Source organism: Ambystoma mexicanum, chromosome 8, assembly GCF_040938575.1.
Source record: "Ambystoma mexicanum isolate Mex_15411 chromosome 8, UKY_AmexF1_1, whole genome shotgun sequence".
NCBI lineage: Eukaryota > Metazoa > Chordata > Amphibia > Caudata > Ambystomatidae > Ambystoma > Ambystoma mexicanum.
Genome location: NC_090929.1, coordinates 433,269,291 through 433,294,890, shown reverse-complemented (window position 1 = coordinate 433,294,890; position 25,600 = coordinate 433,269,291). Strand labels below are relative to the sequence as shown.

Sequence of the window (25,600 nt, the reverse complement as noted above, 5' to 3'; positions counted from 1 at the left end):
GTGGAGACCCAGAAAGCAATGCTGTATTCCCCTGCTGCTAGACCACGCCAGTGGAATAAGGCTTTCCCAGGTGGATACAGCATTTAGAAACACTATGTGCTTAAGGCTTCCTATGTAAGTCATACAAAATAAATATGTACTCACTAAATAGCATTTAATCATAAACAGAAGGATGAATGAGGTGCAGCTTCAAAATGTTACCCTCTCCAGGCCAGTTCACAAGATGAATCATTGAGGCTTGCTTATAAGTGTCCTTAAGGAATTGTAAGGGTGTGGAAGGAGGAGAACGGCACACTGGAGGCATGTTTCTGGCTATACACTTATTGGTAGTAAAATAAAAAAGAAATCCCTGTCTGGCCCTAGTTCCAAGAGGGGAGTCCCCCGCCTCAAATAATACAAAAGAGTGTGTCAGGATGTCAGTCTATAGCAAAGAGTCCACCGTCCTGCATCCATAACATATTTCCGACCCATACACTATGAACACACACAACTAAAGAAAAGGGTGGGTCTTCTGGATTCAGAAGAATGGTTTCTTGCTGCGGGATGATAGCCGAAGGTACACTTTGGGGTGACTCAAAATTAAATGTTGTTCTTAAGGGATATAAATCAAGCTTCGCAAAAAAGGTTCCTTGGAATGTAGTTCCAATAAGGCACAAAACAAAGAGTCTCGTATCTTCACAACATCAAGAGAAGGACCCCCTCCTCCCGATTCCTTTTTACAATGTCCACAAACTCCAGGGGATAGGTCTCCCTTACCCATGTCTTTTACACAATGCTCACCGTGTTCAGACTACCTGGTTCATTATCCTGCCATGCACCTAAACTATGACAAAGGTTTTGTGTGTAGTTTGTTATTGGGTGTGGATCCCAATTCCTTTTTGGCTCTTCCTGACTCTTACACTTTTTAACCGGTTCACTATCCTGCCAGGTATTCTTGTTGTCAGGTCCCAGACACCTGTGGTATTGGCTTATCTCTCCTGGGTCCAAGACCCCTTTGGTTTCTTGCTTTCGGGTCCCTTTGGCTTTGTGTCTGGTTCACTATCCTGCCCGGTATTCTTGTTGTCTGGTCCCAGATCCCTGTGGTATTGGCTTCCTTCTCTTTTGGGTAGCAGACCCCTTTGGTTTCTTGCCATTGTGTCCCAGACCACTTTGGCTTTGTACCCGCTTCATTATCCTGCCCGGTATTCTTGTCTGATCCCAGACCCCTGGGGTATTGGCTTCCTTCTCTTTTGGGTCCCAGACAAGCTGTGTCTTCTTACTCTTGGGTCCCAGACCCCATTTGGCTTATTGCTCTCTTGATCTGGGCAGCCCAGGTCTTACACGTTCCCAGGGACTGCCACGAAGAAGATGGTTCTGGAGGACACTCCTTGTTGGATGTGGGTCCCCAACCAGTGTCCCACTACAGCATAGTCTTTCAGGGTTCCCAGCAAGCCTCCCGGTTTCCCAACCCTCCTCTGGTTGCTCTCCGGTCTCCATCAGCTGCTTCTGGGTATCTTGCCTGCGTTTGGAGACCTCCTCCTGCATTAGAGTTCTATGTGGGCTCTGCTGCGGCTTCCTGCTTTTGGGTGTCACGTCCCAAGCAGACCACGCTCTCCAGCTCTCCAACTCTCTCAATCAGCTGGCACTTTGTCGTCTTTCTTTCAGTTATGGCCCTGACCATGGCTCTCCAGAGCATCTCTGACGACGGGTACGCGGCTGGTCCTTGCTTGCTTTGCTCCTGACCACGGGCTCCGTAGATCTCGGTTCCTCTGAGAAGGATCTCTCAATGCGTTTGAAGTTCCCACGTGTCTTGGCCAATAGTTAGTCCACAAAGACTAGACTGCTCAGTATGATTCACAGAGTTGCTTAGGCACCTCTTCCTCATCTCAGTACTGATCTTGAGGACTCCTAGTGAGTCAGTTGGATTCTTACTTGTCCCAGTGCTCCCAACCTTACTGGTTTTAAGGAAACAGATAGGAACACGAGGGATGGTGATGTAGGGGGTTAGAGAGGAAGGCTTGTTAGGGTTATGTGGGCTATGGGGATACCAAGTTCTCCTTAGATTCTCACTTATCCCATAGGGGGGCCCCCCTACCCGTGAGATCGAACCGCTGAGTACCACCCCAGGGGGACAATCGGGTAGCAGCCTCACCTCCCTGGCCTCGTGGAAAGGGGCTGCCCCTAGGGGAAAAGTAATAACGTCCGGGGATTTGTCGCAGAATCTAGTAAAGAATGATTCAGCCAGCATAGAAGGTACTTTTTACACCATACTCATACATGGATTAACATGCATAGCAAGATGTCTACATAGATGTGAGGGCATATAGTTCAGTTGGGGACATTTAGCTCATGCATGCTTCCTTTCAAGAATGAAAGAATGACAAGCAGCTCTTCTTCGGAGGCAAAAGAAAAACATACATGTTTCTTCCTCAAAAGAACAAATTACTCCCCTATTGGTAATGTTCTTTCTTTCTGATTATGTTCCTCCCACGGATTCCTCATCTATGATAGCCCTAGCCCTACGGAGGTGTTCTCCAGAATCTTTTCTGCCACCAGGGGGGTGCAGCGCGGAACTGTGTTGGCTCTGCCCAAAGCCTCTACACGCCGGACAGCACGTCAGGGTTAGTATATATAGTGGCACTGTGCTCAGTGACCTCAGTTCCACCCTTTTTGCCCTAGCACTCCGAATCCAAGGGACCGTAGAACTGATGGTGTGCTAGCTTCCCGCAAAGACTGGCAGGTAGAGATGGCGGGGAGGAATCCGTAGGAGGAACATCCATCAGAAAGGACATTACCAAGAAGTAATTTGTTCTTCTAATGGATTCTTTCCTCCCACAGATTCCTCATCTATGACAGACTTCCAAAGTAATGTGTTATCTGGAGGAGGGAGGAAACCAAAACACCATCTAAAACAGTAAACTCTGGAAGACTGCCTTTTCAAAACAGACATCTTGGCCCGCAAAGTAATCAGAGCAGTAATGCTTAGCAAACGTGTGCAGATGCCCACATTGCCGCCTGGCATATGTGAACCACAGGGACTACCCTCAGAAGGGCAGAGTTGGCAGCCACTCCTCTGGGAGAAGGAGCTCCAATACCCTCAGCCACATCCTTCCCAGCCAGATCAAAGTATTTGGAAATGCAGTGAATGACCCACCACAAGAGTCTTTTTTTTTGGTCACAGCCCTGCCAGCAGAAGTACCAGCGTAAGCAAGGAAAAGCTGGTCATCTTTCCCAGTCTCTCTAGTATGAGAGATGTAGAACTTACGGGCCCGGACTGGGTTCAGCCGATGAAATTGATCCTCTACCTTGGAAGGGTGAGGTGGAACAAAAAACACAGGAAGATGGATCTTCTGAGAGAGAGATGGAAATCCAAGACTACCTTCAGCAGAAAGGAGGGTTTCGCCCCTCAACAACACCTTGTTGGAAATTACCAAATATGGAGGTAAAACAGACAACACCTGCAGAAGTGATGGCAACCAGGGAAATCACCTTATGGGTGAGTAACCTAATAGAACAGGAATGAAGGGGGCGCAAACGGGGCACCCATAACAAATTTTGAAACTAAATTCAAATCCCATGCCAGAACCACAAACTGTTGGGGAGGAAACTGGTTACACAAGCCCTGCAAGAACTGCATAACAGTGGCGATTCCGAAAAGCCCTGTTCTGGGGACCTCTTGAACAACAAAATAGCGGTGAGGTAACCCCTCAACACCAATCTGCAGGCCTAGGCAAAAAAATCCAATTAGGGGACTATAGGACAGGATAAAGGATCCAGGTCCCTATTCCAGCACCAAGCTGAAAATGTATACCACCTGCAGGAATAAACTGATTTAGTAGCAGGCCTCCAAGCGGAAAGGAGCACATACATGCAGATGTTGTCCGACAAGTCCCACTCCTTGTACTGCAGTCTCTCAGCAGCCAAGCAAGAAGGTTGAGGCTGCTGAGGTTCAGGTGAAGGTACCGGTCCTCTGATTATCAGAACTAGTCTACTCTCCTCAAAGTCACCAGGGAGGGCAGGTGGACATGTCAAGCAACTCTCGATGCCTCATTTTCTGCACCCGGCCTGAAGTGATCAGGCTCCAGACAACCAGCGGAATGACAGGGATCACTGGGAACGTATGAAGGGTGTCGCAATTCAACTCAACCGTCAATGCGTCCCCCAAAGATCCAGACGCAGAAATTCCCCGGATCACAGCAGCTCGCACTTCCTGTTGACACTGGAGGCGAAGAGGTCCACTTGAGGAGTCCTCCAAACGGCAAATATCTCCTTTAGAACTTCCTGGCAGAGCTCCTATTCGTGGGGTCTGAGGTCTGTCTGCTTAAGGCATCCGCTGTGACATTCTCTCGTCTGACCAGATGAGACTCTGTCAGAGAGACACCGTTCTACAGAGTCCAGAACACAGTTGCATTGTTTCTCTGCACAGAGGCCAGGACCTCACACTACCTTGTTTGTTGAGGTAGTGTAAGGCCACTGTTTTTTCCGTCAGGATCAGCACAGTCTTGCATTTTACAAAGGGAAGGAAAGTGACCAGGGCCACCCCGATTGCCCTCAGCTCCAGAAAGTTGATGTGTTCCCAAGACTCTGTGGGAGACCACATCCGCTCACTGTTAGGTGCGACAGGCGAGTGCCCCCAAACAGTCAGAGATGCACCCGTGACTATCGTCACCAAGGGCCAAGTTATACATAGCAGATCTGGTGACCATTAAGTATTATTGCAACTGAGAAGTCACTTAAGTGATCTCATGCGCAGCCTCGCCTTGGGCACCACAAGGATGCATAAGGCCCTGAAGGAGAGCAGAGGCTGGGACTTGTTCCTGGAATTGGAGGACATCTAAAGATGTTCACAGCTCGATCCTCGGGCAGGAAAGCCCTGCCCAGGCGAATGTCCAAGACTGCCCTGATGAATCGGAGAGACTTGTATGGCGAAACCTGAGGCTTTTTGAAGTTCAGGGAAAAGCCCAAGCTGTGCAAAAGTACATGTACCAGATCCGGGGAGCGAGCTTGGACGGCACACTTGTCTAGGTAGGGAAAGACATGAATGCCCTCCCTCCTGAGGTGAGCTGCTACTACTGCCAGTAGCTCTGTGAAAATCCTGGGAGCCGAGGAAAGACCGAATGCCAGATCCTTGAACTGGTAATAGTTTTATTGTTCATTTAGAACGTGCTTAATACCAGCAAGTGGTATCTAAGCGCAGGATCGGGATTCAAACCTGCGTTGCACTGCTTTTGATGCATCAGCACATAGAAATAGGCATCCTGAAGGTCCATGTGCCCTGGGGTACAGCAGGGACAGTGGCTGCTGCAATGGGAACCTGCTGGGTACCCCTTCCTCTACTTCTCAGGAAGTGTTTGCCCTGCCCTCTTCATGGGGCAGACTGACCCTTGGGGCAAAGGCGTAGAAGGGGGAATAAATGGTGCCCGAGATAACGGCTTTGCGGAAGGCTGTTGCACTGCTAGCCCCAAAGACTTAGCAGTTGCTCTAGACGACTGGACCTTCTGGAGTACATTGTCAGCCTTGGCTCCAAAAAGGTTTTGACGCTGAAAGGCATATCCAATAGCCTGGTCTGAAAGTCCGCTGCAAACCCTGACTCAACCAAGAGTGGTGTCTGACCACTGTGCTAGTGGCCATGGACCTGACCACACAGTCCGTCGTATCCATTCCTGATGTGGCATACTGCATTCTTGAGGGACAGGAAACCATCCCTCATCTCTCCCTCTGGGACATACTGAGGCCAAAGGAAACTTCGCCATGGCATTAAGAGGTATTCATGGCCTGCAGTGCAAGACTGCCCGACGCAAACACCTTCTTGCACTATACGTCAAACTTCTTACTGTCTCCCTGTCTGGTGGAAGGGACGGGAAAGTAGAAGTCTTCAGGCTAGCCAACGCAGGGCTTTCAGGGGAAGCATGGCAGGAAAGACTGTCTGGGTCCGATGGAGCGGGACAGTGTTTCCTCACCAGATCCCTGTCCGCTGACGGAACAGAGGCAGGTTTCTCCCACACTTCCAATACAGCGGCCCCCACTGTCACATTGAAGGGCAGGAGTGTCTTTCTTGGGACATCGCCCAGAATCTCACAAATTTCATACTGAACCTTGGACCTGGACGAGTACGGGCCACATTAGCCATCAAATAGTGGAAAGCGGCTTGAGGCTTTCTTGGGGTTGGAGCTTGCAAAATGTCCACCTTTGGGGAGGTGTTGAGGCCACTGACCCCTTGCAGGTCATGTGCCAGGCCCAGCACATCCTCACCTTCCCTGAAGAATTCTTCCAGTAATTCCCTCACCTTGGTAGAACCCATTCAAGCCCAAAGGGGACCTGGTTGCCCTCTTCATCATAGATGCCATACATCTTTAACATAAAGGCATGCATAGGGAATGTGACGGATTCTTCCTGCGGTGTCCATGACGCCAGTCAGTGCCAATGCTGTTGCCACCGCTCCTGAAGGCGGGCCTGACCGTGCCGAGAGACCTCAGTCTCTGGCAGGCCAGGACCCGGGCCCATAGGCGTGCAGGAGTGGTCCCCAGAAGAGACCCTGGCGGTCACAACAGACGCAGTGGGACCCCCTGGGGCGTCGTCGCTGAAGTGGACAGCGCCGTCACCTGCGCCACAGGTGCTGAGGCCGGAGCGACCGGCACCTTAGCGAAGATGTCCAACATTATCAAGCAGACTTTCTCCCATTCCTCCGGCATGGAGGATTGGGTCGGAAAAGGTACCTGCGCCGGATGCTCAGGGGACTCCCTGGAGAGGTGCCTCTTCTTTGAAGAGGAAGACGCATGTCGGTGTGAGGACTCACTCAGGGAGGGGGAACTCTTCTGATGCTGCTGCTTCTTTTTCTTTTGTGGAGCTTCTTGTTCTTCAGAGCATCGTTCCGTTCGACCTCTACCACAGAGTCTCACCCTTTGCCCGGAGGACGAATGTCAAATTTTCACCACCTTTCATCGGAGGGCCTTCTGGTGCCTGGACTGCCATGACCTGCAACTTGGATGTCATCGTCCCCGCTCAAGTAGTATAGACAAAACCAGTGCAGATTCGAGACCCACATATGCTGGTCACCATCCGCAGTCGGCTTGAATCCCGAGGTCTTCAATGAAGTAGGCATGGCGTTGTTTTAGAAAAATAAAAGCTTAATGAGTGCGTTTACAAGTAGCAAACAAGGTGCGCAGAAAAAAGGAACTAAGGGTGCGATGCAGCTATATATACAAACCACAACGTCATGTCCAGTGCGGGGCACATCTAGGCATCGGGCAGAGCTGCGTTGTGCCCCCTTGTGGCGGATCTGTTTCGAGAGAATAGCTGCGCTGGGATAGGGATATCATAGATGAGGAACCCATGGGAGGAAAGAATCCAATGGCATTAGTCCCTAAAGGGAATTAGCAATTGGATCGCTCCTTCCTTAACTGCTATGTCATACCAGTTCACCACATTTATTTGCAAGAGAAGTACATTTTAAGCAGAAAACTGTACAGGCTGTCTAAAGAAAAAACAATCATATTTCTGCCGAACCCCAATTCATACACAAGTCATCCAAGGGTAGATAGCTACAAGAGTAAAGCATTGGCCTCTATATGAGGGCAGCTGGGTTTCTGCATTGTCTCTGGCACGGCCGTGCTATACAAGAACAAATCATTAATATTACATTACCTGTTTCCATGGGTTCTGCAGTGCCTTCACCTTTCAAGGCCTCAAGGTAGAGTTGTAGGAGCTGTTTGGATTGGCGCTCATCCTCTCTGCGATCCAAAAGCCGCTGGAGGGTGTCCTGCAGGACACGCACCTTGTTTGGGCTTTCGGCCATCTCTTCTGCAAGTTCGTGACATGGTATGTCTGTGAGCAACTGGAGGGAGAAAAGGTTATTTGAAGGTGCTGCTCTGCCCGTCATCTGTTCTAGTCTTGTGCCTCTTGGGTATTGACCCCCATTGTCTAGGTTGCACTGTTTTATATCATGTGGGGCAGGCCCCAAATTACCCTAGCCCAAACCAGGTCCACCAACTGAGGAACCAGTGCGCATTTTGTATGTAAAGCAAGTTTATTGAACAAAAGTCCAGGGAGCAGTTAGATGGTACTGTAGGACCAAACTACCAGAGTCTCAGCGAACCACATCAATTGATACAGTTTAGCAACAGAAAACACTTCCAGATATTTCATTACCACCACCCCTCAAACATGATTGGACAAAACATTTACAAAGAAGTTCCATCTTTTCTCAATTAATTCTCCCTCATTGGTCATCGACAATCCTTACTACCATCTTCTGATAGTGTTCGAAATCTGCCTTTGCTGGGGATTGGTCCGTGGTAGGTTGTGACATCATGGCACAATACAACATTCACATATAGCAGAATTCATTACTTAGTAACAACTGGCCTAAAGCCCTTTAACCTTAAGTGTCATTGAACATGGTCCGCTCAGATATCTTAGCAATACGAGGAAGGGCTGAACAAACAGGTTCTCTTTGAATTACCGATTGTGATCTTATCCACCCCAGCCACCTGGCTCCTCTTAAAAGATTGGGGGTCATTACGAGGTATGTGGTAAGGGATTACCGGCAACGGTCAGGATACCGGTGCCGGTAATCCCTTACCACCCTATTCCAAGGTCCCTTAGCGGGTCCCTTCCTTAACACCTGGTTTTACCAGGCGTTATGTAAGGGACCCGTTAAGGGACTTCAGAGCCAAGAACGGTACCGCAAATTGCAAATTGCGGTACCGTTATTAGCTCCATCCCCATTCCCATTGAGCCCTATGGGGGCTCGAATGGGAATGGGGAATGGTTCCCGGAATGGGGACCTACCGGATCCTCCAAGGTTGGAATGACCCGGTAAGTCCCTATTTCGTGAACCCGGACCCGGAATGGGGTATGGGGGTAGCCATGGTGCTAATAGCACCATGGCTACCTCGTAATGACCCCCATTCTAATTTATGGAACCACCACTCCAGCATGTACAGCCTCTAGTTTCACCCTGAGAAAACAATTAAACATGGACACCCTGGCCTCGGGCAACATCATTATTACCGGCCAAAACAAATGGTCAAACCCCTCTGCGCGACTTCAATGCAATAGGCAAGATTACATCTGTTCCTTGCTGAACTGTTAAACCACCAAACACTACAGCCTTCTTGATGGCTGACCTTCTACTGGATGATTCCTCAGTCAACCCGCAAGCCTGCGAAACCAGAATGTCCCAGCTGTCTAAAATTCATCATGCAACTGCTAACTGCAAAGTTTGAATGGATTCACAAAATCCCACTACATATGCATCAGTTCTATACAAAAAATAACACTAAAAATTACATCCCATTAATAATTAACTACACTTGATATATATGAGATTGCAATATCGCGTCCAGTTCGCCGCCACCTCCAGTCATCAATATGGTATTGTACAAAAATGTCGCCCTCCTTTGTGCACCGCCCAGTCATTGCGACTTTGGAGGTGCACAAAATGAGGGTGACATTTACTGCGCCCAAGCAGAGCGGGGGTTGCGGAGGTGTCCCCTGCTCTTCCTGGGCACAGTAATGGGGGGTGGGGGGAGAGGGGCGGGGATTGCGGGGGTGTTCCCCGCTTACCATTTCGCAAAAAGTAATGAAAGGCACCCTGCGGCATCAGCTCCAACCCATGTTAGTGGGATGAGCTGACACTGCAGGGATCGTAGAGTGTGCCGCCCTAAAGGTAAGTGTGTTTGTGTTGGGGTGTGGGAGGGGGCACAGTGATCCATATGATCACTGCCCCGCACCGTAACTGCCGCCGGCATTTTCGGCGTCGCAGTTGCGGGCGGTGCAGTGATCACATAGATCCATCAATATGGCGCACGTTGGTTAAGCCCGCTGAAGTGAAGGGCGGTGAACTTCTCTGGCTGTTGGGCTGTGGCGAGTATCTGCTGGAAAGATATTACTGCGGTTTCCACTGGAGCCTGGAGCATATCTCTACACCTGAGGTGCGTGTGCCTTTAACATTTGTAGCAGCTGAGGGTCAGCTGACTACTTAAGGCCGCCTCAAGCACCCTTGTGGCGTTAAGCCTGGTGAAGTGAAGGGCGGTGAACTTCTCTGGCTGTTGGGCGAGTTGGTGAGATCTTAAGTTCCGCAGAAAGAGATGTCGGATTTTACATCACTATCACCAGTCTTAAGGACCCGCGCTCAAAAGAAGCGTGAAGGTGCTGCAGTGGGCAGTTCTGTGACTGATGTACTCATCCAGCGCGGACCGGCCAACAAAGTAAGTCGTTACTTTTCGTGTGTATCAACTACATCAACTACAGATGAACCTGTGCCCCCTTCCCCTTTCCCTCTGACTGTAGTCAAGCCAGTAAAGCCAGTAACGCACAAATTACAATGGTTATGGATGACTCGCCTAACACGTGTAGAGGGGCAGTTTCATCAATGCCTGACTGTGTTTTAACGGATGTGACGAGGACTGGCGATGTTGTTTACATGCCGTCTACATTGCAACACAAGTCTCAAACTGCACTGCACAAAGCATCGCACGAAAATGTCTCCCAACAATGACAAAACTGCAGTGATTCATTCTGAGGACTTACGGTGTGGCGGGCCCGCTTCCTCTGCGGCTGCTGTGGGAGTCTGGGGGGCCGGCTGCATCGGCGATGGCGGCGAGACTTGTACTCGCGTCGTGCTTGGCGAGAGTGGATGTGCTCGATCTCGCGTTGCTGATGTTGTCGAGGCTCGACTTGCCGTGCGGGGTGGGGCGAAGGGCGGGCTGGTGCTGGCTTCAGCGGAGGAACGCTTGTGCCCCGGGGACTTTGCCCTCGGATCTAGCGGCGACCTCGACGTCGGGATGGGCGCGGAGGTCGGCGCTGGGGCACCGCTGGGGCTTCTGGGTGTCGGGGAGCCTGTCGGCGTTGCTGTGCGTCCTCGTGCATTTTCCTCGGATGCTTGCTCGCCGGCAGCGGCTTTCGGCAACCTCCAGTGTGAGGCGCTGCAGGACGATGCGTTTGTTCATTCAAGCCCTACTACAGTCACTAACGAGCAAAACACCAACACAGATTTACAGGAAATCGTGTTACTTAAGGACGATTTCACACAAAAGGACAACAGAAGGGGTTCCTTGGAAATTGCAAATAAAGTGTTGGCAAACTTATTAGCAATGAACAACACATGCAATGAGAACGCCCACAGAGGGTGTCTGCACTCATCAATCAAAATGGTCAGACATCCAGCTAAAAGATCAAATTACCAACTAACAGGAGCGAATGAGGACATTTGGAACAAAGTGTTCTATAAAAGAACAAAAACAGATGACCTTATTTAGAACAACTTCAATCTGGATGATGTATCTAGCCAGTTGCTGTTATCTCAAAAGAGGTTAATATCGAAACAACATAATTCATCTGTTGATAATGATTTGCTGACAGTCTCCTGGAATGAATGAAGCATGTTTAGAGGACTCTCCGGAATCCTCTCTCATGGAACGTCCTTTCCCAAAAATTCGCCAAGGCAGGGAAACTCCCACTACAATCATTCAGGGACATGAGTCCTCTCCTAATAAAATCATCCCTGCTTTACCTCATGACCTCCAAACAATATTGATATCTTCAACAGCAATTTCCCTGGCACCGTTCATGAAATTATATGAAAGCATGCATGAAGCAACCACGGACTTAACAACGGTGGCCTTAGTACTATCGAAACTAATCCATCTTGAACAACTATGTGACTGATCTTATCATGAACAATATGAAGGTATAAAACGGCTTGACGCATCATACAGCCTTTTACACGATCAGAGGAAAAGTGATACCCTTGACAAAAAACTGTTGGCAGAAGTTGCAAAAGAGGCTTTGGCGCTATTTAAATCTGAGAGCCATCGACCAAATAAAGAACGCCACCTTGAAACATCCGCAACTGACACTACTTTATCTAATCAAAAAGCTGATCAACGAGGCACACAGGCCCTTCATTCCACTTCTGTGGAAAAGGTGGACTCCATGTCCATTGATCTTAGACCACTGCCAAGATTGAGTGACGTGCCTGCGTTACAATCTACAACTTCCTTTGCCTTACGTGAGTCGTGTACTATACCCTCGACAGGAACAAATGAACAAACATCTGTTCCAAAAACTGCTGACTTATCAACTGCTGCAGGTGGCGAAATTGCCCCGATTGCAGACATCTCTTTTAACACTGCATTTGAACAAGCGCGTAGCAGCGCAAATCAGGTGCAGACGGACTTCCAGGCGGCCTCTTCCTCACACTTGGAGCAGGCTGTGGCCGTGGCCGACAACAGGCTCTCAATGGATCCTAAGGCGCCACAACAGGTGGTGTATTCAATATTCAATGGGGGTCTTCAAATTCCGACAATTCCTGCTTTACCAAAACGGGTCAGCTCGCAACCTCTAAAGGAAACAAAAAAAAAAAAAAAAATAAATAATCAAATAAGTCGGAAAAATAAATCTCTACAAGGAGCCAGAAAATTCTTGCGGAACATAAACGTAGCACAGAATGCGTCTAGTAGTACAAAAAATTCCATTACGGTGTCTGCTCAAACCAATAATATACGGCAACAAGTACCTGCAGTGCAAGCTGTCTCGACAGACAACATCGAAGCGGCCTTAATGGTCACAGCGGCGGACATAACAGGGGAGTTGTTAAATTTGTCAACTTACGAAGACAGCGCTATCATAGACCTGGAAAAGGATCCCAAAATGTCCGTGAACCCTGAGTCGACCAGTACTAAGAGCGTGACAAATCAAAACATACAAAGCTGCCTAAAGGAGCATCATGTATCGAGTATGGCCTCAAGAGTAGACACCAATGCCTATAGCTCGAAGGAGCCCTTGCAAGTATCTCGAGAGGCCTTAATTCCAAATGGCAGAATTTGCCTGATCATCAGTAAGGACGACAGCTTACCGCTACAATCAAGACGTTTGGTCAGTCCGGTCTTTCTAACTTTACACGAAAAAAGGATGAGGACTTTAGCATCCCAACATCTTGAGAGTGCCAATGCTCAAGGACCCAACTCTTGCGTGTCCCCTTGTTTGGTGCCATGGGAGAAAAAAAAGGAACCAAAAATACTCACCCGGAACTCGTGAAATCGGCCAAAGTTTCGTTAGACCTGAGGAGTCACAAGGCCCGGAAACACGTGTCCTATTCCCTAAAGGCTCATCATCCAGAAGCACCGTTTTGTCAATCCCGGTTCAAAAATTGATAATTGAGAGGCTGGAACCCTCTGACAACTTAATATTGAACAGAGAGAACACCATCAGGCTCCTCCACTTGGTGCCATCACTGCGAGCTATTAGCTCCAATGATTTGAAGATTGTGGAATTCTTTGACGAGAACAGAAACGACAAGTCATCTTACATGTTTTATCCTCCTTGATTGCGTCCTCAATCTTGGATGCCAATGTAGCATTGTTCTCCTTGGGCTTTGATGTTTATAAGTTTGAGGAGAAGTATCGATCACTGGACTCTAAAGAGGACAATAATCAAATAGCCCCAAAGTATTTAGGTCAAGATCTATCCGTGCCACTAATGGAAACACCTCAGCAAAAAGACAAGATAACAATAACAATAAACGGAACGACACTCCTGTCCTCAAATGAAGGCTCGAGAATCCCTCTCGAGAACCTAACTATGGAAATTAATGAGTGGTCTTGGTTGTCTGAAGCTTTGAACAGCAAATCCCAGCAATAATGCCAAAAAATAATAGCACAGGACGTGTGCAGTCTTGCATCTTGGAACACCCGTGGTTTCCTGCATCTATTCAATTCAAACTGGCTTGAACAATTACAGATTGTCTGCTTACAGGAAACATGGCTAAAGGAAGCCCCGGTTTCCAATGATTTCGAGGTGGCACTAAATCCGGCAATTAAACCTTTAAAGGGTGGTCCTATGGCAGGCTTGCTCACAATGATTAGAAGATCTTCAGGATGGAGGATTGTTAACTCAACCAATCATACTCCATTTATTCAGACTACCTCTATAGAATTTCTGGGAGGCTCAGGCATGTGTACCGACTTAATAATGTTGGTAAACACGTATTGGAATCATAAAAGGGCCGGAAAACAAGATTTTATGGATAAAGTAATGGAAATATTGGACTCTCTGATGGAGGATTCAGTATGGACGAATATTATAATTTGTGGTGATCTGAATATTGATTTGTTTCAACCAGCGGATACAGAAAAAAGGGTTTTAATCCAATCATGGACAGAGGAGATGGCTGTACGTAACTTTCAGATGTTAAACGGGAACACGCGTAATGACATGCCACCAGCTAAAACTTGGCATCGGGCTAACTTAGCCTCAACAATTGATTACATATTTGTTTCAGAATCCTTACATCTGCGAATAAGCTCAGTGACTGTCACAAAGAAAAATGAGAGCGACCATGACATGCTGGTAGTAGAATTTCTAACAAGGCTGAAAGCCTCGAAACCAATGTGGCAGTATAAAGTCCAGGCTGAATCAAACAGGGTACGCCTGAGACTAGATTATCTTGAAATTGAAAATCTTACAAGTGAGTACTGTAATGTCAGTAAATCTCTGGAATATGAACAGCTATTGATACAATTTAAACCCAAAAAGACAGGCTTTAAAAACAAGTCCTACGTACGCACTCATTGCTTCGACTTGGAGCTCTTGAAACAAACGCAATTGCTACGTAGTGAATTAAGACATGCTAAGATGCTAGAAGAACATGCCCGTCTGCAAGTAGCTAAGAATGCGAAACAAAGGTACAAAAATTGGGTAAAATCACATAAGGTGGTCATGTTGCAAAACGACGCTGAACGAATGTTGAGGATCCTGCAAAATAAAAACACAAAGGACTTCTGGTGCCTTATGAATAACTTGCACGCTCCCCAAAACGCGATTCAAGCATGCATGGTGTCAGAAGCTGATTGGATAGCGCATTTTGGAGCTTTGTACTATTCATCCGAGTCCTCGGAAACTCCAGTAAAAGAAATGCCTAAACCGTGGGACTTAGAATTTCGAAAAAGACTATGTCATCAAAAAAGCAAAAAATTCACGAGCACCTGGCCCTGATGGCCCTGATGGGCTCACAAATTTTACAATCAAACAGTTCCCAGATATATGGGCTGGGTTTTGTGATACTCTTTTTAAAAGGATAGTCCAAAATTGTGAGACGCCTAAATCGTGGAAGTGTGCGATCATCGTACCTATCTTTAAAAAGGGCGATAGATCCAACCCGAAAAACTACCGGCCTGTCGCATTGTTGGACGTGTTAGGTAAAATCTATGCCACAATGTTACAGAAAAAATTACTAGTCTTGCTGATAACATCATCACATGTGGACATGCGCCAGTCAGGTTTTGTAAAGAAGGTGGGATGTTCGCTGAATCTATTATTGCTAAATATAATCAAAATGGAGGCCATTACATTAAATACAAAGGTGTATTTAGCATTCATAGATTTCTCGTATGCATTCGACACCATTGACAGAACGCTCCTGTGGACTAAACTGAGGAAGTGGGGGTGTCCGCTGGATTTAGCTGCAGCAATCAGAGAACTCCACACAAAGACCTCTATTCGAGTTCGGTTGGATCAATCTGGCCTTCTATCTGCCTCCATCAACACTTTTAAAGGAGTAAAACAGGGCTGTCCCTTGGCCGCAACAATATTCAGTCTCTTCATTTCTGACATAGGCGACACAATCAACGAGGTCAAGTCCTTCCCGCCAAAAGTCGCAAATACACACTTAAGCTGGCTGCTTTATGCAGATGATCTGATTGTCATGGATGTGACTCCGATCGGGTTGCAAAGAAAATTAAATGCGGTGCAACGATACGTCACATCCAACAAGCCAGCGATTAACACAAAGAAATGCGAAATATTGGTCCTACAGAATCTGAATGGTGGTGGCGTGTCAAACAGAAAAAACATAAAATGGTCCTTAGGACAAGAAACGCTTCAAATTTCTCAAACTATCAAATATCTTGGGATGACAATAAGTTCTACTATAAATGACGGGCCCTGGCTTGCGAAAACCAAACGGAAATGTAACCAACTAGCAAGCCAGGCATTAAATTTTCTTTACGCCCCGTCTTGTCTTTTTATCACCAGAAGGTCATCCCGGTCGTGACTTACGGGGCAGAAAATGCCCTTGGTTGTCCACATGAGACCTGGGCCTCTTTAGAAAATTGTTTCTGGACCAAGGTACTATCCCTTCCTAGAGGTGTGAAGACGTCATGTATAAGGTATGAGCTTGCATTAATATCGATACAGGCAAGAATATGTTGGAGTCTGTTGAATCTTTATAGAAAGACCTGTCTTCGTGCGCAGATTCCACAATTCGAGATCTTTTATGACGTCTTACCCGCTAACTCCAAAATTGTTAATATGTGGTTAAATAGATGTGAGGCAATTTAAAAAAAATATGACATCAAAGCCGACATGCTCCAGGAGAACCCGGAAGCAGCCAAGCTCAAAATACGGCATATAGACTGGGATGAAACCTGTGTGGAGAGATCGGCCGCCAGTCGAATGGGTGACGCACCACTAGAGGCACGTGCGTTTAATACTCTCCAGAACTATGTCGCACTATTTCCTGATCCGCATGCACGTCGACTTTTTATGTTGTTCAGACTGAACATGTTTAAAACCGTTGATCGGCTTTGGCTGTGGAAAGGTTATGATCATTTGACACTTGAATATAGGCTGTGCTTTTGTACAAAAGAATCACTTAAACATTTAGTGCTATTTTGTACTAAATTAAGATCTGAGAGGACAATTCATCTGGGTCCCTGGAGCCTAAACCATCCATCCTTGTGTGCAGACAAATGGTGGAAGCTGATGTTTCAAGGAACTGATGTGAAACTAATATTCCCGTTAACACGGCTGCTGAAAATAATTGAAACACGTTTGACATCAACAGAAGGAATTATCCTCCCAAACAGTAATGTTATAACATATGTTGATGTTAGACGTGTGAGATATTGATATGGATGGCCTATTGGAATTTGTTTGTTGGAGTTTGTGATATGACATATGCTAATACGTGGGGGTTTATGTTGTACATATTTTAAAGGTTTGTAAAAACCAATAAAATAAAAAAAAATTTAAAAAGAAAAAACACAACAACACGGTGCACGCAAAATGAATCCCTCGTAATCACAAGGACCCTTCCTGGCCACCCCAACACCCACAAAGTACCCATTAAGCACCACTCATCTTCTACACTGAAAATGGTTTCAAAGTCAAACAGTCATATAGAAGACTGTTTCCAGAACATTTATCATTGGTTGATATAGCTTTACTCAAGTTTCCCTACTAAATTCAATTCTCTGCCATAAGAGAAGATAAAGGAACTACAGTTTCAGGCAGCCCGTGGTGGTGTCTGCTGGCTACGACAGACACTTGATTAGGACATAAACAAAGCTTCTGATATTGTTTGGACCATCTGTGTACAGAAAGACAAGAACTAGATTCAGTTGAAGTCTGTTAATTGCCAGTTTGCTCAAAAAAAAAAAAAAAAAAAAAAAAAAAAAAAAAAAATGTAGTCCTTGCCCCAGTGTTCGAACACATACACATGCTGAGGACAATCACTTTGAATATTTTCAACTTTGTGTTTTACTACACAAATTGTACTTAGTGCTAGAATGTGACCAGTTGTGTTCTCAAATTTGTTGCAGTGTACCTGGGTGGAAGGGTCGTGCGTGTTTAAATTCGACAAGGCTCCTGCACAAGCGCAGCTTCTCTGACCAATGTTGCTGCCCTAACGGGTGGGGCCCATGAAGAGTAGATGATTAACGCAATGGCTGCAGAGTCATCACCAGGCCTCCCCCTGCTCGGCTTGTTATCGTGCGGGCAGCATAATCAAGGATGGCTTCTCTACTTCTTGGGTGGTAGTTTTCTACTTTGCTTGTGCACCTTGGGATGTTCAACCACACCTGCACAGTTTGTCACAAATGTGCTACCTGGGTTGTAGCCTCTTGCTTTGATACTGTGTCTGCCGCACAAATAGTTTCAGTGATCTATTTAAAGCCGATGTAGTAGTCTCTGGTCTTGTACCTCGAACCTGCCTAGTGCTCATGTAGAACTTCTCTGGTCTATTCGCTGACAGTTTATGTTTGGTGGTTTTGAAGAATGCAGTGTTACCCCGAAAGGTTTCCTGGTGATATTACAAACTGCACAGATTGATGTACCACAGTTAAACACTGAAAGCTAATTTTAAAAAATCCAGGTTTTAAACTTGCACCAAAAAACATTGAAAGTGGGCAAAGCTTTCAGTTTCACACCTTCGGAGGGGTGGGGGGGAGAGGACAAAACAAGAATGACCACCTCTATGAGCTAGAGAAAATCTTGCCACTGTCAAATGTATTTGACATGCCGAAAGAAGAGCTTAGCTTGGGAGATACAGTTCAAGCATGAGGAGAGAAAAAGGCGTTCCTATTTTGTTTAGTCATCAGAATATTATGACTGGCATTTTAACTGCTATACATTGTCTAATAAGAAGCCGGTAAAATGTTTGTAGCTAGGTACGGATAGGAACATCACATTGTAAATTAAAAACAAACGAGCTGCAGCATTCTGTTTGACCCGAAGCCGTCTCAGAACATCCCCAGGTAATCCATGATCATGAATTAGCATAGTCCATTATCGACTGGATTAAGCCAACGGTTTCTATATTTTTTGCAGAGTCTGAGGAAAAAGGATGTTTTTTTCCTCTTTGACTAATTCAAAAGCAGGCTGGTGGAAAAAGGAAGCTAGAGAGCGCAAATCTGAATTAAAACATTTTTTTTATTCTGTCTGTCGATTGGGATGAAAGCCTTCTTGTAAAAGATGAAGCACACAAGAGGTTATGAATTTACAAAATTGAGCAGCCAGAGTAGACCACAAAAGCTTACTGACTTCTGCAAGGAGGGAAACTGGCTTATGACTGGGCGTCGATTTAGGGTCAAACAGGCTTTTTCAGAAGAGGACTCCGAGCTGGGAAGATAGCTCAGGGGCAATGCGCACCCCTTAGAAGGAAATCAGATAAAGCTATGCAACATGGGTTCAATGCCATCCTGTGCTTAGCAGTTGGAGGAGTGCAGCATTAAATGCAGCATTAAATGCTATATAATTGACTAATAATAATATCCTTTTTCAAATTATATGGAATATCCCCGAGATAGGCACGAGTTAATAATACATGACCTGAGCACTGAAGCTACCTCATCAGGTGAAACAAGAGAAAGCTTTGAATGTGTCAGGTAACCGCACAGACTAGACAGAGCCGTGCACATCATCTTAATTGCGTTATTGCATTATGGCTTACAAAATTTCAGGGAGCTGGCATGGGTGAAAGATCTAAAGGTAGTAAAAAAAACAATGTGAGCGACCACTCACTCTTCCTGTTCACCCTACTATCGAAAGCCTTGTGGGACTGGCAGGAGTCCATGGGAATAAAGAAATATGGTCATCTGTGGACCGAAAGCTAGACTGGTCCAACTCAGTCGGAATGTGGGGAAAGCAAACAAAAGGCTGGCCAGCTGGTGGAATGGCCTATCTATGGTTGAGAGGAGGTGGGTAACCTTGCCGTTATCTTTTCCCGACTCGCTAAACAAAATGGGGAGGTCATGGATGAGGTGCAAGGGTGTCCTCGTTTGATGTAAAACACCACACTTTTCACATGGAGGTTCTGGACAGAAGACTTCCAGAGAAGAGAAAAGAAAATCAGGATGTACAAGCAGTGTAAACTGAAGATCAGGGAAGAGAAGCTCAGAGCAATAACCTTTGAACCTTACATAAACTCTCCTGCCAAGGTCGTAAGTGCAGATCTGTGGTATAGGCTCATGACAACGGCCCATTTGTCACTTAGAACCAGAAATGTTGCTAGTGTAAGTTTTGATAGAATCAAGGAGGTGATGATGACTGGAACCCAAGCCGATTTAGAGAAGGTCACTTGAAAGAGGGGTTCATCTCTTTTTAGTTCTCCTTCTGTATTGGACATAACGGCAAATCACAAAGAGACTTGTTGCTTAAGTTTGCACATTGCATGTTGATCAATCTGAATTTTGAATCAATCAATGGTAGTCTTGATACGCAAGATCAAATTGTTTTGGATAGGCCGTTATTTTTTCTTTTTTTCTTATTCATTCTTCATTTTTGACTATGTATTCTCTGTCACTGAGATAGTATTTGTATATACATCATTAAGTGAAAGTACCTTGCTACTATAAACATTTTAATAAAATTACAAATAATAATGATGGTTTACAATAAAACCATTTGCAAAACAACTACTTTCCGTAGAAGAGAGCATTTAATAATATGTTAACACGTGCACATTAGAAAAGGGATAGCTCATATGTGAAGCTCTGATTAGTTCTACTTTTTCTACTTTATCACTAAAGAAGTTTGCTATCTGTTTGCAGAACTCAAATAAAGAGACCATTTGAGATGACCCTATTTTAGGAACCAAACATGTTTAAAAATTACAAATATTTCCTTTTGAGGGCTGTGTGCCCATCCAAACGCAGTAGAATCACAATTATGTTTTGGTTAGGCAATGAATGCTTTTTACCCTTTAAATTGAAGTTTGTAAACAGCAACGGCTTCTTCAGAATAAGGTTTCTGCCACAGCCATTCTGTTTTTTTTGTAGTTTTCTTTATTGTCCCTTAGCTCAGGAATGAACCATCTAAATCCTACAAGTCAATTGTCGAGTTTTATTGATTTAACAGACATTAACTTGTCCATGTCTGATGTAATCCTGAATTTGAGCCTCTACAAACCAGTTTCACCATCTGAGTATAAATGAGTATAGGTATGTGCAAGCAAAGTGAGCAAAGAATCCATGTGTACCTTAATTCAAAGTGTTTCTTTCCTAATACAGGGGGTAGCATGATTCAGAGTTACCTCTTCATGCAAACTTACATGCAAACTTATATGGAATGGTATTGTAATGGAAGTGGTCTGCTCACTCTAGGATGATTGGTGTAACCACTTGGAATTCTTCCATGGAGCCAAGCAGAAGGCCTAGCAATGTGGATTTCACCTATTATTTAGCCAACGTTTATCATACTCAAATTGGTGATGAAGGAGCAAACTTGTAACAGAAAGGGACAATCAGACAGATGTTGAAATCTCCCAATACTGTAAGGTCTTTAGATGGCAATGCAAACAGACACTGCTTCCATAAGGCGACCTGCGAAAGTCTCATCTGGCCCGGAGGTCGATACACTAGGACTATATTCATGGTCACAGACCATGAGATAGTCAATTTTCCTGGCACTATTTGTGCTACTTTCACACCAGGGAAGGAGTGCTCAGGTAGCAATAAAGCCTCACAGTTTATAATGACTACTCATTCTCCTTAAGAACTAATCGGGTCATTGCCTATTAGCAGATAGCATGGGGAAGTTGCGGTTGCTATTACAAGTCTAGCAGACTCTTCTAGTCCGATTTCATGAACACAGATAGTCAGGAATATTACTACAGATCAAGTGAAATAACTCTTGTGTCTCAGCAATACACAAGCACTGATCAAAAAGTCTTTTTTCCCTTTTAATGGGATAGATATTACCTTATTTTTAAAGATATCAATCAGGGGTAAAAATATAACATTGCAAGATACTATCCAGGCATAAAAGGTTATTTGCCCTTCAATCAATTCTCAATATGCACACAGCACACAACTTCCGTATCACCAAGAGTAATGTTTTCACTCACCTATGGCTAGTTGCAAGTGCATATTTTGAGGCCTGCTTTAATTTTTAACGGATCTACAATTTTATTAGTAAAAATGTTTCTTATAGTAATAGAGGAAAGAGTCTACATATATTCTCTCTGTACTACAAGTGCTTCCTTCTTATACAGAAGCAACACAGATGGATATTTTCTGACTGAAAACAAGTTAACTAGGACCTCTCCCTCTGCCACCTGACCTAAGCATGCCTTTGGCGCGTCCGCTGTGTAAAACCGCTAAACTGTCTAACAAGGGGAAGAAACAACAAGCGCTCAAGGGTCACAAGTCCAAAAAGAGAAAGGCCTATGATTCCTTATGTGGCGGCCATTTTAAGATGAAAAGCTGCATGTACAAAACAGTACACAACAAAACAAATGGTCTTAAGCTATAAAACAAACAATTGGACAAAATAATATTACGTCACGTTAAAACACGAAAGTAAACCTGAGCAAACTTCCGATAATAACAAGAACGTAAATACTCAAAGTTTTAAAATGTAAATTTAACAGACAGAGCCATGTACTTAACGGGGCCGTCTGGAAATGAATGTGGAAAGACTGGCTATTTAAAGCTTCAATGAGCCACAAGTCCAAAAAGGGGAGGTCTTACAACACCTCATTTTTCAGGCATTTTAGGATGATAAGCCACAGATAGGGAACACAGCACAAAATTCAACAAAGGGCTTAAAATGTTGAAACTAAAATATTTGCCCAAGAAAGTAGATCAGCATCACTACATTCAGCTTCCCCGTGGCCGAATGCAGATCTCGAACCTTAAGATGGAAATGCGGATGCCATTGTCCCATTAGCTTATTACTTGCTTGGAACATGTTCCTAGATAGCAGCTGACTGGTGTACATCTGTAGCAACTGTCTTGTGCACATATAGAGCTTCTGCAAGCTTCTTTTAAAGTGGGTGGTAGATTTGTGCATTTTCCCACATCTCAGACAGATCTTCAGCAAAGATACAGCTAATGTAGCATAGATGCATCTGTGCCAACATGCTGCTTTCTTTCTACACTGCATACCAGTCTGCTGCACAAGCATGGTTTTGTTTATCTATGTACAACCTTTCCCATTTGCTTCCTCTTGCTTCCCATACCAGACTGCTGACCAGGAACAGCTTATGTGACCTATGTGCCATCTGTGTGGTGTTCTCTTGCTTTGCAGGAATACTTTACACCAATCCACCACTGTGCAGGCATAGCTTTTTTGACCATATACTAGATGGGTAACTACCTACTTTCCTTGTGAACCCACCCCCGACTACTAGACACAGGTTTTTTAGCCTATTAGCCGTGTGAATGTTCTCCTTTGCCTCAGACATGCCAGGTGCACAGGTACAGCTTCTGTGACCTATGTTCCAAATGGATAGTAGTCCTTTCTTTTGCTCTTTTATCAGGCCTGGCTGCTACCAACTATACATTCTCTGATCTGCAAGCTACCACTGAAATAGATTTTGCCTCTCAGCCAAATGCCTTTCAGCAGTTCGGATACAAGCGTTGTCTTGCATCCTCAGGTTGCTTAGAAGGGCTGTGTCTCCTGTGAATTATCTTGTGGCTTTGCTCTGCTCTTCCCTCTTTCATATTACTGCTGCATACTTCAATTCCCGCTCCTGGCTCTGCAGCCTGCTTTACGAGCACAAGTCTGAGTTCCACTGTTGCTCTGACCACTCAGTTATTTCTATCTGTTATGTTTCACTTTATTTCTGTTCAACGGGTACGCTCAGCACCTGAACCTGTTGATGGAACCCACACTATCTGTGATTTCGGCCCTTTCTGGCTTTACATGCTTGCCTGCAAACACATACTCATGGTATCGGAGTACATTTATGTGTGAACTACACCTGTGCATGGTTATCGTTTGATTCAGTGTAGCTCGCCATATTGCTTATGATTTCATATGGAATTTTTTTTCACCTTGGAAGAGTCGCCTAGTCCGTTTAAGCATTTCGAGGCCTGCGACACGAATTTTCATGGCTCAATTTTGCAAGTTGTTTAATTTCTGTGCCAGTTTCCTGCCTTAATCTTACTCAGTGTTTGCCTATATTACATTGTAGTTCCCTTCTGAATTATATTTTCTTTCGTTGAAGCATGCCTTACTTGGGTTCCCGTTTCCTTGCCTTCCTTTTTCCCATCCCTTCGTGAACTGCTACTGGTTCCCAAAGCTATGCAACTATTTCACTTTGGTTTCATATTTTTCTTATTCACGTTTGTGCCACTTTATGACAGAGACACAGGACCACACTGTGTCCATGGAACTGAAATCGGTTAAGCTCCTACTGCACAATTTCTGGGCTGACTGTTCTTTGCAGAGCAAACTCATCCATGTAAGAGCATATATTGTTCGAGTTCACTGTTCACTTGCCTGGTACTCATTCAATTCATGCCTGAGGTTTCTCCTCTCACCTGCAAGTAAAATGCCCAGCTGTCTACACCCCTCTTTGCCAACGCTAAGTCAGACCTCTAAAGGGCCACCCCCTGTTTCTGTTGCTAACTTGCTTGCCTACATTTCTAGTAAAGACAATGATTTTGCCAATTAAAAGCCCTTTGCACCATGTTGTTTTTCTTTCAGTCTTAGGAAAAAACACAATAATACCTGGAGATCGTCTTCGGATAGGAGAATGACCCGGGAAAGGTCTTCTTTCATCTGTGCAGCCAGCTGCTTCCACCTTGGCGGAGAGGAGGCGTCTGGTTCATCTGAAAGTGAGGCAGGCACTGGACATTGATTAGCTACAGCAGATCCAATTTCCCCTGAGAATTGAGAACGAACAAAAATGTTTTCTTTTTTACAATTTGTTTTGCGATGTGCCACATGTCAAGGGGATAGCAGGTTGAAGGGGTCAAGAAAGGAGTATGGACAATGAAGGTGGTGTACATATAGGGGAAAGCATGGAACAGTTAAAGCCCCTTCACCGATTCAATGGAGATCACACTCCTGGGACTACTGTAAATGATTCCATCAGTGTTACAGTGCACATTTTATAGGTAGTTTCAAGTGTGGATTAGTGAGTTGCCAGGACCACACTTGTGTGTGACTTAGAAGACCTCTCTGTAGAAGGCAGGTTTGAAAAATTCAGATTTTAAAGTTATGCTGACATTGAATAAAGTATTTGTGTATGGCAGGCAGCGTCCCTACCCAGCAATCATTTGCTCTGCAGAGAAGGGAGACAAAGGAAGGCAATCACACCACAGGAAGGAGGTAATTGAAAAGCTTCAGCCCACAAACAACTGCATATACCGTAATAATGCCCTCGTCTCCCCCGCTAACCTGTGGGCTCTACTTCGCATACTGCAGCACACTCTGCATACGTTTGTACTAGGAAATGTGATGGGACAAAAACCTTATATCATTTACGAGTGAAGCATGGAACATATAAAGGGCTATATCTGATTATTAATAGGCACTTAGTCTATGGGATGCAGACACAGGACTTAGTAAAAATACAAGTAATTTAAGTAAATATGCAGAAACGATCAGCAGTTCAAACATAACCAGGACACTTTCTCCAGCCTGGGCTGTTTTTCTTCTTTGCGAACTGTTTCAATACAACTTTCACCAGCAGTGAAAAGGAATTTCAAAGGGGGAATGTAAACTTTGTAAAAGAACGCCTTCCTACAAAAACCTTTCCTCCCAGCACGACAAAGAGTTGTAAACTTTGTGTCAACATATTCCTTAACTATTAGGGACACTCTTTCCCACCTGTATGCCAGAAAAGCGCCGGGCAGTCTTAACCCCATTTTTATGAAAAGGGTAGAATTTTCTGTAATATTTATATACAAGTGCCCAGCAAAGGATGAATTGTAAGCATGTCAGTGATGTTCAAATTGAACAGGAAATCCCCGAATTTGCAAATGACAAGTTAATGGGTTTCATAGAAAGTGACATCACCATATTTGTCCGATATGATAAATTATGGGCCATAGGTAATCAGAGCCAGGGTGGCCATGTGTTTAAAGAGAGGATGAACAAGTAACGCGGG

The 25,600-nt window shown here is 45.1% G+C and overlaps 1 protein-coding gene across 4 annotated transcripts in view; it reads right to left on the bottom strand.

Moving 5' to 3' along the window:
* Positions 1–25,600, bottom strand: part of DFFA (DNA fragmentation factor subunit alpha) — a 175,723-nt gene that overhangs the window by 128,063 nt on the left and 22,060 nt on the right. For 3 of the 4 annotated variants that reach the window (XM_069609965.1, XM_069609963.1, XM_069609966.1), the window contains exons 4-5: positions 24,217–24,371; positions 7,624–7,813 (exon numbers count right to left, since the gene is read on the bottom strand). In XM_069609965.1, the coding sequence (XP_069466066.1) occupies positions 7,624–7,813; positions 24,217–24,371 (345 nt within the window). The remainder of the gene's footprint in view (positions 1–7,623; positions 7,814–24,216; positions 24,372–25,600) is intronic. The other variant, XM_069609964.1, reaches the window with a different exon arrangement.